We start from the raw sequence: 13,849 nt of genomic DNA, 5'->3' as shown, positions 1-13,849 counted from the left end.
CTGATCTTCAGTGTGAAGCTGTTTCAAAGGACTAGGTGGCCACCAAGGAGGGACGCCTCAGAAGTCCCATCAGATGGCAACATTCAAGGGAAAAGATTTGGAGTGCAGGTCTGTCTGAGTTAATCGCATGGGCAGATATCTTCCGGGAGAGTTGGTTCCACAAGTAACCTGACTCTCTGCTGTGTAGGGCTTTAAAGATGATAACCGGCACTTTGAACTGCAAGTGGAAGCCAGTGCAGCTCATACAACAGTAATGTTGCCATGTGACAACCCAAACCGAGTGCACTATTGCATTCTGGACCAGTTGCAGCTTCTAGATGGTCTTCCAAGGGCATGGGAGTAGTCTGTATAGGAGGGTGATTAAAGCATGGGGGACCACGAGCCAGCCCTCCTGGTCAGGAATGACTTCAATTAGCACACAAGATAGATTTATGCAAAGGTCCCTCTGGCTGTGGGGGCCACCTGCTCTCCCAACAGGAGCCGTGAGTCCAAATCAACCCCCAAATTGTGCACCCCATCTGTATGAGGGAGTGTTACGTCGTCCAGAGTCAGAGATATCAACTCACCTGATCCAGGAGGTCAACCACCCCATGTTGCTGGGGTTTAGTCGCAGCTGGTTTCTTCCATCCAGGCCCTTACAGCCTCCAACCAGACTCAGCTAGGATCTGAGTACTTTCACAGCGTTATAAAACTATTAAATACTCTAAATGAAAAACAGTCCTCTCTTATTTCTTGGGATAAGTAGTAAGAGAAGGGGGAGAAGAAAAGGGAAAAAAAATCTATTTTTAACCTACATTATTCACCAAACCTCTCCATACTTTTAAAAAATCTCTCATCAATTTCATCTGATTACAACTTTCCTAATCTTCCCCTTCCTGTCAACCTTTTCACAGTTCCTTCACAGGCAGTTCTATTTTATTGTACCCAATGCCAGCAGTAATTATGCCATATATTTGGCAGTTTGATCCTCATTCATTCTGTTTATATGACCGTACCATGTCTATGTACTTTTTGGTACACATTCATTCTTGAGTCTATCCCTTCTGTTTTACAAAAATGTCTTTTTAACATAGCACATTTCTAACACATTCAGCTTAGTGTTATGTTTTACCCAACATACCCGGTTTTCACTTCCATATGACAAAGTATACAGATACATGCTACCGTGTACTTTTAATTTTTTTAAAGAAATATTCATTCTCTTTATTCTCATTCTCTTAATTCTCATTCATTCATTCATTCATTCATTCATTCATTCATTCTCATAACACCCACCATCTTTTGGGCAGCCTTCCATCACGTTTCTCTGCCAACTTCTCATAAGCAAAGTCAGTGAAGAAGCCCTCTCTCGTTGTTTTATTTGAGGGTGGGTGGGTTTCCCCCATTCGTGGCCATTCTGGTTCTTTTTTGATGCTCCTGGCTCAGTGTTGAATTATTGTCACCTGCATGTTTTATTTCCATTACATCCTACCCTTATCACATTCATCAGCCAATCTTCAACTCCATATTCACATAAAATGTTCCATAATTCAAGTTTATCATATACTTTATCTAAAAAGCATGCAATAAATTTTATTACTTTGTTGCTTCCTTTGCCGATAGCTGACATTTCTACTTGTATTTTCAATATAATGACAGATAAAAAATGAATACTTGGTCAGAAGTCTTGTTTCTTGCAGACTTCCTGCATAATATCAAAACGTTATCCTACTTCGGAAAATTTAATGCAATGCTTATCTTCTTCAGTTTTAATTCCGATATGCTTTTCCCCACCTCAGAGTTTTACTTTTATACTAAGTTTTTATAATTTTTAGGTTGTAGAAATGTTTTTAAATCTAAGGTCAAAACTCTGCAGTAGTTTTGTAAAATGTTGAAGGAAGAAGCAGGATCACGTATATTGTTCTTGCACTGCCCAAAGATAATAGAGGTCTTCAGGCTGTGATGGCAGTTGGGACCAGCATCCCCATGGCTAACAAATGCAACAGGTAACATCACGTAACTGCATTGCTTAGCAACAGCAGCCCCGATTGCCATTGTAATCTCAGGAAGGGTGGGGTCGTTAAGCAGGAAGAGGCAGGAGGACAGGGGGCACATGGGTGACGTGTGAGAGGGCGCTGTGGGGAGACTGGACGACACCTTGAGCGGGTCAGCATTAGCTACAGGAGTGAGGGTGGTGCTGCGGATGTGGGGGGGGATGCTATGGACCTCACACTCCACAGTAGAATCCTTGCCAGGCAGGGGGGGATCAGCAGGAGAGACTTACTGGGCCAACTTATTATCTTCCCTGCTGACTTCCCCATTGACTTTGCGGGGAAGGTCACAAGTGGCAATCACGTGACGTTGTTCACTGTGATGTTATCATGAGCTAGTCCACCTGAATGTCTGGATCACAGTCATGTGATCACGGAGATACTTGTGACAGCGGGAATTTCAAAGACCGATGGTAAATCCATTTTTTTCAACAGTGCCATAAGTTTCTGTAGTTGCTGAACTAATGGGTGTCTCCTGTAACTGATCTGCTTGCCAAGAAATAGCTTATTATCCCAAAGTAAACACCTTTACTTGAATAGAAACTGTAATGCAGTGTAGATTCTTGTTCCTTTTTCTGCACTGCAGGGTGATTTAGATAAATTATTTTCAGAATTTGAGGTCACTTACTAAAATGGTTAAAAAAGTTTTTGGCCTAGCATTGGGAGGAAACAGCGACAGCAGTGGTACGTTGGAAGTTGTGGGGATTTAATAAATTATTTAGGATACTATGGAGAAGAATTGGTCTTCTTTGTCAAAATGGGGATGGAATTAGATGAGGCCTTTTTATCAGTTATGCTATATAATTTTGCTTGTGCGCAAGTACTAAATTAGGTATCAGTAGTAGGTTAACACATGGAAATTGGAACTTGGAATCCTTTCCCTAAAAATCTCCCTGTAACTTCTTAACACTCTGCTCTGAAGAAATAGATGAGAAATATCTGTTATTATAGATAGGTACATATGGCATTATAGAGACAACCTTATCATTTTGAAAAGAAAAATATGCTCACAAGTCTGTCATTTTGATCTGTGATATTATTTTGCTTTACAGACAAAAACTGGAATTGCTTTGCTATATGATGAAATATCTGAAAATGCCTATGAAATCCGATTGAAGCTTTCAAAAGAGATACTAACAATTCAAAAACAAGATGTCATCTGTGTCAGTGGAAGGGTTCCCAATGCAAATGTAAGTCTTTCAAATCTTATGGTGGGTTTTTGTTTATTTTAGATTTTTTATCCCACTTACTACTTTTATAAATAACTAGATGGGGAATATACCTAGTACTCCTTCCTATTTCCCCCGCCACAACAACCCTATGGGGTGAGGTGGGGTGAGAGATACCCCAAAGTAATCTAACTGACTTTCATGCAGAAAGCAGGACCACAAATCATAGTTTGTAGGTTTCTAGCCTGATGCTTTAACCTAGACCAAACTGGGTCTTATAATCATTATTGTCATCAGTATTAAATTATGTCATCAATATTGCTATTATATTTCAAAACTTCCTGAAAGTAATTTTCAAAATTTCTAATTCTAAAAAAAGCTAATTCAAAGTGATGTCATTATAACAAATTCTACAAGTTTAATTATTTGAAAAGAATAACAAAAGTATATTTCCCTTTGTAGCTATTAACTTAGTGCTCTTAAATGTTTTGGATGGTAGTCCCCAGAATTCCCATACTGTTTTGTATGTTGTGGGGATTGTAATTTAAAATGTCAGCTGTTCAAAGTTCTCTACCCCATAGGAGACATAACTATGAAAAATGTATTTGGGACATTACTCTATGGGGATCTGCTCAAGAGTTCACCATTTGAACACTTGGCTTGAGACATGTTAATTCTTACAAGGCTTCTGTCTTCATTTGCGATCTGTGCTTTGTGCCTAATTCAGGGCTTTCCCCATTAAAGGTTAGTTTATTGCAATGTGAACTGGAGTTGTGAATAATTAACTGATGGCCCTCAACCACGTTCCTTTCCTGGAAAGCTAACATACAGGGCAGGTGGGCTGATACAGTGCAAAAATGGCTGATGAATTGTCTGTTTGAATCTGATTTATTCATCCCCATTTATTATTTGAACCGGATTTATTCATCTACAAATACCAGCAATTCAGCTGCTGTTTGTAGATGGGCAGAAGAGAACAGCAACAGAGCAAGAGGGAGAGAAACAGCCATAACTGTAAAAATTGTCTCTTTTACAAAAAAAAAAAAAGACCAGCAAGTTTTGATTTGACTGCTATTTCATTGTTATTTTCAATCTATGCAGTGTCGTCTCTTCCCTTCATGATCTGACCTCTTTTTTTCCCTTCCCTTTCATTGCAAGGACGCTTTTCTTCTCCTTTATATTCTTACTCAGCAAATTCTTGCTATATAAGAAATGAACCTATTCTCATGTTTTAGTTGCTTTCATGATTTTATGAGTTTCGTGTACCATTCTCCTTCCTGTTGTCATTTTTTTTACCTCTTTCAGTTTATTTCCCTTATTACCCTAGATCAGTGTAGCTTCCTTGCTTCAAATAAAATATTGAACATGGTATTATGTATGTAGGTCAGCCAGGTGATAGACTACCTTTTGGCTTACCTAAATAATTCTAATAGGAAAAGTTGTCTTATACCTGGTTTTTAGAACATTGATTTTTGAAGTTCTTCTTGCTGGATTTTTGTCCCAGATTTGTCAAGATTCTAACTAACAACAAAGAGAATCTCATAGTGATAAAAAAATAACCTTTTTTTAAAAGGTTTGAGATATTTCAATTAGGAGTCCTTTTTTTTTAAAGATGATTTGGTCTTGCTTGTAAGATTTTGCCTTACAAAGTCTCAGAACCTTGAAGGAAGATTGAACTATCCTCTTTAAAGTTTCCTGGAAATGGATCAGCTGCTTTGCCACCAAGTTCTGAAGTGAGGGGATTATTCAAAGAAGATACATGCTTTAGTAATTATTATATAATCGGACTGCTGCTGTATAGCAATTCTGGAACAAAACATGAATTGTCACAATGATTATATCTTGCATGAAGAACCTAGTTTGTAGGAATAGATCTAAGAAAAACTTGAGGTCCCCTTCCATAATCTTTTGGAGCTCTTCATGAATGGTTTACTTTAATCCAGAGCCTAAGATTAGAAGTCATGGATATGTAAATATTATTATCTACAAACTATTTAAATCCACTACTGTCCTATGTCTAACTTGTTGCTAAATGGCCTGGTGAATCAACTATTATCTGATGGTATGAGAAACCTAGTATCTTGATCCTTAATAGTAGGGGGGTGCAGTGCTTTGACTTCAGCCTGGAAAGGGGGCTCCAGAGTACATTCATGGGGGGGCGGGTGAGCAAAGCACCTGTGTCAAGGCTCCAAATAGCAAACCCAAGCAAATCAGAACTCTGAATCTTGGCTCCTTCTCAAAGGTCTTTTTTATTGAGTACATCATATCGGCACAGCTTCAATGGAAAACCAAATCTAAAATAAAATTCAATAAAATTAAACTAGGAAATAACCCCATCTCTAAATGTCACAGGTTACGTTTACCAATTGGGTTAATTGGTGGACTCTTTAGTCACTCCTTCCCCAACCTTATCAGCTGCCAGTTCCCACAAAAAAGCTCTTTGTTGTGTCTCGTAGGGCATTCTAACCTCCTTCCCCCCCCCTCCCCCCTATGTGTGGCAACTGAGGAACAGAAAGATGGCTGCGGCCAGGTTCAGTTCGAAGTTGACCACCTGGCTGTAATCCTTTAAAGCCTTAAAGCTTAGAAATGACAGGATGATCACTTCTCAAGATCACTTGGCAGCTGCAGAGGGCAGCCACTATAATTTCAGGAAGGAACTCAGCAACTTTAGCAAGTTACAGACAGGTGATGCACCTGAAACAGCTACTTAGAATGCAAATTGTCACACCATCTGTTATGAAAGGCTGGGTAGGTTGTGGTGAGAGGCATTTTCTGTTATAATACGGACAAAAGAAAAAGTCACATTTTGGGGAGGGGGGAACATTAAAAATATTGTTAAGCTACTTTTTTTCTTATTTAAACAAGTCAGTATAATTAATGCAAAAACCCCCTAAACTTTCCCTCCTCCCATAACTTCTGAAAGAATAATGACTATCGCAGAGGGGGGAAATAAAATAGGACACACAGCAGATGACTTATGTTTGTGGTGTGTGTGTATGTTCAATAATCTAGCCAAAAGGAATATGAAGGAGGGCCTTCTCAGTAGTCGCCCCGACCCTTTGGAACGAACTCCCCGTGGAGATTCGTACCCTCACCACCGTCCAGGCCTTCCGCACAGCCTTGAAGAACTGGCTAGCCCGTCAGGCCTGGGGATGAAGATAGTTGCCCCTCCCGAATGATGAATGCATGTTGGTTACTGTTTTTACTATATGTGTCTTTGTTATTGTCTGCATTTCCCCTTCCCTGATTTTATGTGAGCCGCCCTGAGTCCCCTCAGGGAAAAGGGCGGCCTACAAATGTCAATAAAATCAAATCAAAATCAAATAAAAAAAAATGATTATTACCAACAGATGAAATAAGGTAGCATGTCATTAATGTTTCCAGCTTGTATAAGCTATGCAGGGAAGTTTAAATTATTAATAAAAATAGAGCTGATTTGCACAGAATATTTCAAAAACCATATATTACAGCAAAACTCTTCAGTCCTCAAAGTTCAGGCAATATTAAATGGTAAATTCTGTTAGATCAGTCATCCCAAATAATGCATATATTCCAAAGCTCTCTGGAGGCTGGAATTGCCATTCTCAGCTCGGAGGATAAATAATCGAACTCATGAACAATTCCTGGAGACTTTTGGCGTGTAAGTTAGACTCAAGTTGACTGGCAATATTGTAAGTCTGTAAGTGATACCTCCTTTGTCTTAAGATTGTATCAGAAGAAGAGTTTTTACAAGGTCCCTATAAGAATCAAAATTCAAGAAACCCCATAACGTTCTTAGAAACAGATATTTTAGGGACTTAATATGCAACTAGAAAAACATAACTGGTTCTTCCTTGAACTGTTGGGCTTTCCCTGACTCTATTCTGTTCTTCAAATTCCATGTTTAGGCACATCTTCTATAAGATTTTGTGATAGTTCAAATATCCATAAATAATCCCCATAGTCTTGTAATTTTTCGGGTTACCATATTAAAAAAAATAAAAACCAGATCCATAACCACATTCAAATTTTTGATACTACATCTAGAAAAATTATCTCCATGAATGTTTAAATTTCACTAACATTTTTCATCATGGCTCACCATAGTTATTTTTTGTCCTTGGTGTAAACGGAAGTATGTATTTATTAATTGAGGAAATACTGTAGGCGAGATGAAATGTAAAAATAGAAAAGTAAATTTAAATCAAGTTGTTAAGATAAGACTGTATTTTTGTTGAACATGTCTAATTGACTATGTATTCTGCCTTCTAATACTACTCTCTGAAAATAATATTGATTATCTACAATCTACTATTTATAAAACTCAGAAGAATCGTATTTTGAAGATAGGCTTATCCTAACATGTAAAAAAAAGATGGCGACAGTTGTTTAAGGCTAAATGTTATATTAAGATATTTCTGACTGGAGCACATTTAGAAGGGCCTAGGGTGCTTTCACACCTTACGTTAAATAAGCTTTGTTTTAATCATGGGTTGCTAAATCAGAAAGAAACCGCCATTATATTCTGCTTATTAGATTCGTACGCTGCCTTTCATCCAGAAGCTCAAGGGGGCATTTGAATCCCTCCTTCGATTCTTCCCACGGGAATCTTAGGAGATATTGGCCTGAGAGGAGTGGACGGTGCAAAATCACCCGATGAGCTTCCAGGCCTGACAGGGCTCTAGAAACCGGACCTCCATATTCCTAGCTCAATCAATTAACCACTAATCAGGAAACATAAAAACCTGATGAATGAAGACAGGATCCTTGGGAAAAACAATAGTGAGTATGTAACTCATAACCCCAGATACTTTAGCCAAATTTAGAGCGGGGGGGGGGGATGTGGGTATTACAAAAATCTGTCCCTTCCCTCCCCAAGAAAAGGCTACGGGTTGTTTCAAAAGCAGAGGATTTTCTCCTTCACTCACTTCCACAAAACAGAACTAAATCCAGTTGCGGTACATTATTATATTGTCCTTTTTCTGAGCTAGTGGTGATATAAGTGATGAATTATGTGCAATCAAGTCAGTGTCAACTCTTAGCAAGAAGACTAAACAAGCACAGGAAATGATTAAATGGGTCAATTTTCTTTTTAGGTACTTTCCCCATAAATGGCTTTCTCTTTTTCTTCACTGAAGTGAAGAGAAACCTGGTAAAGTAACCCCGTAGCGTAAGGTGGCACAACCAAAATTGGTGAATTGACTGGCCGTTCACAAATAGCATCCAAAGAGTCCTTCCTCCTGCATTCTCTTCAGAAATAAGGAAAAGCTTAAATGTTAAATTCTGTCACGCCAGTCATGAGGTGGCACAGAGAGCCGAGGTGGCGCAGTGGGTAGAGTGCAGCACTGCAGGCTACTTCAGCTGACTGCTAAGCTGCAGTTCGGCTGTTCAAATCTCACCGGCTCAAGGTTGACTCAGCCTTCCATCCTTCCGAGGTGGGTGAAATGAGGACCCAGACTGTGGGGGTGATATATGCTGACTCTGTAAACCGCTTAGAGAGGGCTGAAAGCCCTATGAAGCAGTATATAAGTCTAACTGCTATTGCTATTGCTTCTATCTGTCTGTCTGTCTATCTATCTATCTATCTATCTATCTATCTATCTATCTATCTATCTATCTATCTATCGGATTGTTGGGGGCGATATGCTGACTCTGTAAACCGCTTAGAGAGGGCTGAAAGCCCTATGAAGCAGTATATAAGTCTAACTGCTATTGCTATTGCTTCTATCTGTCTGTCTGTCTATCTATCTATCTATCTATCTATCTATCTATCGGATTGTTGGGGGCGATATGCTGACTCTGTAAACCGCTTAGAGAGGGCTGAGAGCCCTATGAAGCGGTATATAAGTCTAACTGCTGTTGCTATTGCTATCCCGAGTAGTGGGCATGCCCCAAGGCTCTGTAAGAGTATAAAGCCTCAAGGGATAACCTTGTTTCATCTTTGACGCTGCCATCACCTCATTGTAGATGGGATCCTAGGTGTTGACCAAGGTTTAGTGAAGACCAATGGAAGGTCTTGGTCTTCACTAGATCTTCACTACCGGCTTGTTCGGGGCTCAGGCCGACACTCAGCCTTTTGGATGTTGAGCCACAGGCACAATTGGCAAAGGCAGCTTATGCAAAGTGCTGCCGTTATTCTGGCATCTGTGTGCATGGCATCATCAGCATAACGCAAAGTCAAGGGGTTGTCAGGGTAGAGTTCTCTTGGGATAATATCCATGACGAGAATGAACCGCAATGGTGATAATGCTGAACTTTCATGAATGCCAACTTTTAGCTTTCGAAAGCTGTCGGAAGAGCTGATAGCGCATCGCATGAAACTGCGGGCGTTTGTATGTAGCACCTGGGCCCTTGTTATGAGTTGCTTCGGAACACCGTGGTCACCTAGCACCTTCCTTAAGATTAACTGATGCAGAACACGCTCAAAGGCTTTTTCAAGATCGAGGAAAATCCAATATGGTGGCTTCCGCTTTTTTCGGTGTTTCTCCATAATATTTGAACTGCAGAGTCTGTAGAACTAGAGCTTTCGACAAAGCCACATTGATTGGTATTGGTTTTTAGTATGTACCAAAGGCCCCCAACCTTCTGCGCTCCAGGGAGCTGTTCTGTGGAGAAGGTTTTCTCCATGGACTGGAGGCTTTGCATGCTGCCTGCATCCCACAGAGGGAGCTTTGCTGGTTTCCGCAGCCTGGTTGCTGGTATGTTGTGGACCAGTCCACGAACCGGGAGTTGGGGGCCCCTGTGCTAAATCATCTATGTCTGTGAGAGGGAAATCAGTGTCCATATGGCAGGGCCCTAAAACACAACTTTTGATGCTACATTGAAAGGTAAAACACCCCATGAGACTCCCGCTACCCAGGCCATACATCAAGCCTCCTTCTCCACCCATTCCACAGGCAGAAGACCCCCCTGACCCTCCATCCTCCTGACCTTTTGTAAAAACGCTTGAAGACCTGGCTCTGCTCACTTACTTGGGGTCCACAGAACCCTGAAGTCCCTTCCCATCTTTTTAATTATTTTAGTTTCGTTTTTAACTGTAATCATTATATATAGCTTTTCTATTTTTTCGGTCTATTTGTAGATCACCCAGAATTGGTTCATCTAAGGGGTAGGAAATGAGTGGCTTCTAAATGATAAATAAATAAACCAGGGTTTAGCACTAATCTGGGAACAGTGTGAAAGCTCACTGGTTAAGACTCTGGGCTTGTTGGCTGAAAAGTCAACAGGTTCGAGGCCAGAGCGCTGCACAATGGGTGAGCTCCCGTCCTTGTCTTATCTCCTGCCAACCTAGCAGTTTGAAAGCATACAAAAGTTAGTAAATAAATAGGTATCATTTTTGCTGGGAAGGCAACAGCACTCCGGGATGTAATGCTAGCCACATGACTGTGGAAACATCTTTGGATGGCTCAGTGGCTCAGTGGCTCTTTAAACAGAGATCAGCTCTCTTCCCTAAAATCAGTTTTGACTACTGGAGAAAATCCTCAGGGACTCCTTCCTCTTTATGGCCAAGGGTATCACATGCACCCAGCCATAGTCATCGCCAGTAACTCAAAAGGAAACACCCTTTGCACGTGTAAAGGCATACTTCTACAGGCACAATGATGTAAAACATTTCACATAATGTTGAAAGTATTTTATTTTTCATGCATTGTGAGAAATGTAGCAGACTCTCGGCTGTGTAAAGAATTTACAGTATAAATGCAGTTTAGTGCTGTGCAAGCATTAAAATCAATAAAATCAGCAACCTAATTTCCAATTTCAGTATTAAGAAAATGGGCTAAAATTAAATTAGCAATTATTTGGTACTGCTGGTTACAATTAATCCTCAAAGGCCGTTTGGAAGAGACAAGTTTTTATCTGCTTCCAAAAGAGAAAGAGGGTAGGGATCATCCTGGTTTCTTAATTTGACTTAGCAGTCTACAGGGTAAAAATTGAGGGAGAGAGAAAGAGAGAGAACATAATTGTATATAGCCATGATTAAATGCAGGTGCCACATTATGTTACTTTAAATATTTCTGCCAAAAGGCTTATAAGTTCTTCCCACTTGCTCCCAGTATCTTTACTTTGTATAATTCAATTAATATTCTGTTTCAAGTGCACAAAAGGAATTAAGTTCCTGTTTAGCATTCATAAAAGCTGCACATAATTCTGAGGTGGGTTGTTTTGCATAGATGGTATGCTGTGAGAATTCTTCACTTTTCACCTACATTTTGTTATTTAACTTTTTTACTTGTATATTTTTCATGAAGCTTAAGCAATAACATAACCATGTATATGTATATAACTTTGTTATACAGGCCCAATACCTTTGCTGAACACCAGGCAGTGTAGGAAAATAAATCTTACCTTTTGCCTAAGCTTAAAAAGTAAAAGTAAAGGTTCCCCTTGCACATATGTGCTAGTCGTTCCTGACTCTAGGGGGCGGTGCTGATCTCTGTTTCAAAGCCAAATTTTAGGTATTTAGGTATTTATTGGGATTTATATGCCGCCCTTTTCCCTGAGGGGACTCAGGGCGGCTTACAACCACAGGGGAGGGGAGGTGCAAGGTCAAAACAAAACAATATGTGAACAACAGAAAAATAATAAAACCCAACTTTCATTCAGCAATCAAACACTCGGGCGGGTAATTAGGAGCCTATCCCCAGGCCTGCTGGGAGAGCCAGATCTTGAGGGCTGCGCGGAAGGTCTGGATCGTGGTGAGGGTGCGGATCTCCATGGGGAGCTCGTTCCATAGGGTCGGGGCAGCAACAGAAAAGGCTCTCCTCCGTGTGGTCGCCAGTCGGCATTGACTGGCAGATGGAATTCGGAGGAGGCCCAGTCTGTGCGATCTAATTGGTCGATTTAGGGAGGTAATCGGCAGAAGGCGGTCTCTCAAGTACCCAGATCCACTACCATGGAGTGCTTTAAAGATGGTCATCAGTATCCTGAAGCGCACCCGGAGACCAACAGGTAGCCAGTGCAGCTCGCGGAGGACAGGTGTAACGTGGGCGAACCGCGGTGCGCCCACTATCACTCGCGCGGCTGCATTTTGGACTAGCTGTAGTCGCCGGATGCACTTCAGGGGCAACCCCATGTAGAGCCCATTGCAGTATTCCAGTCTAGAGATCACAAGGGCTCGAGTGACTGTTGTGAGAGCCCCCCGATCTAAGTAGGGCCGCAACTGACGGACCAGGCGAACCTGGGCAAATGCCCCCCTGGTCACAGCCGACAGCTGGTGATCAAGAGTCAGCTGTGGATCCAGGAGGACTCCTAAGTTGCGGACCCTATCTGAGGGGTATAGAATTTGACCCCCCAGCCTAAGCGTTGGTGTATTAGCCAAATTATTGGGGGGGAAACACAACAGCCACTCGGTCTTATCCGGGTTGAGTACCAGTTTGTTAACACTCATCCAGTTCTTAACGGCCTCCAGACCCTGGTTCATCACGTCCACCGCTTCATTGAGTTGGCACGGGGCGGACAGATACAATTGTGTATCGTCCGCATATTGGTGGTATTTTATACCGTGCCTCCGAATGATCTCGCCCAGCGGTTTCATGTATATGTTAAATAGTAGGGGTGATAGGACCGAACCCTGGGGTACCCCACATGTTAGGGGCCTCAGGGACGATCTCTGCCCCCCGACTAACACCGACTGCGACCTGTCCGAGAGGTAGGAGGAGAACCACCGCAGAACAGTGCCTCCCACTCCCACCTCCCGCAGTCGTCGCAGAAGGATACCATGGTCGATGGTATCGAAAGCCGCTGAGAGGTCAAGGAGAACCAGGATGGACGCATAGCCTCCATCTCTGGCCCTCCAGAGATCATCGGTCAATGCGACCAAAGCGGTTTCTGTGCTGTAACCAGGTCTGAAGCCGGACTGGAAGGGATCAAGATAGCTAGCTTCCTCCAAGGCCCGTTGAAGCTGAAAGGCCACCACCTTCTCAACAACCTTCCCGATAAAGGGAAGGTTGGAGACAGGACGAAAGTTGTGTCAGCGCCAGCGCTGTCGGAAGATGTCTCAGTGGTCATGTGGCCGGCATGACTAAATGCTGAGGGCTCATGGAACGCTGCTACCTTCCCACCAAAGGTGGTTCCTATTTTTCTACCTGCATTTTTACCTGCTTTCGAACTGCTAGGTTGGCAGAAGCTGGGACAAGTAATGGGAGCTCACTCCGTTACGCGGCGCTAGGGATTCAAACCGCCAAACTGCCAAACTTTCCGATCAACAGGCTCAGCAGCTAAGCCACTGAAGCACTGTGTCCCTGTGCCTAATCTTAATTCTATTTATTTTATATATTTTGTCTTATACACACACACACACACACAAATACCCACGCACATAAATCTATACATATACACACACCTGCATGGAAAATGTATATGTGGGCTCCAAATTGTGCTACGGCAAGGAACAAGCTGCATCTTTAGAACTGATTGTAGTGATTTGGGGACATGAAAGTCGTAAATCATCAGATATCCAATCCCACCACCTACAGAGCCATTCTCCTTTTTCAGACATGGACACGTGGCTATATATAGTCTCATAACGGCTACTCAAGCTGACTGAACTGATAACCCAACTTTATCCACTATGGTTCCAGCCTACAGCTGAATAGTCAGAAGGAGTGGGGATTTTTTAAATGGTGATCTGGCTCTCTGGGGTTCCCCAAGATCTTTCCAGGGGTCCTTGAA

At 41.8% G+C, this 13,849-nt stretch overlaps 1 protein-coding gene across 2 annotated transcripts in view; it reads left to right on the top strand.

Annotated features, from left to right (window-relative positions):
- SNTG2 (syntrophin gamma 2) overlaps positions 1 to 13,849 on the top strand; it is a 229,866-nt gene that overhangs the window by 79,990 nt on the left and 136,027 nt on the right. For both annotated transcript variants that reach the window (XM_087702793.1, XM_087702792.1), the window contains exon 2: positions 3,083 to 3,220. In XM_087702793.1, coding sequence (XP_087558919.1) covers positions 3,183 to 3,220 — 38 coding nt within the window. In that variant the 5' untranslated portion in view covers positions 3,083 to 3,182. The remainder of the gene's footprint in view (positions 1 to 3,082; positions 3,221 to 13,849) is intronic.

This window comes from Thamnophis sirtalis, unplaced genomic scaffold (genome assembly GCF_051295495.1).
Source record: "Thamnophis sirtalis isolate CommonGarterSnake01/CBP01778 unplaced genomic scaffold, rThaSir2_p1.2 scaffold_16, whole genome shotgun sequence".
Taxonomy (NCBI): domain Eukaryota; kingdom Metazoa; phylum Chordata; class Lepidosauria; order Squamata; family Natricidae; genus Thamnophis; species Thamnophis sirtalis.
Note: the sequence above shows the minus strand (reverse complement) of the source record. Positions and strands in the feature narration are given on the sequence as shown.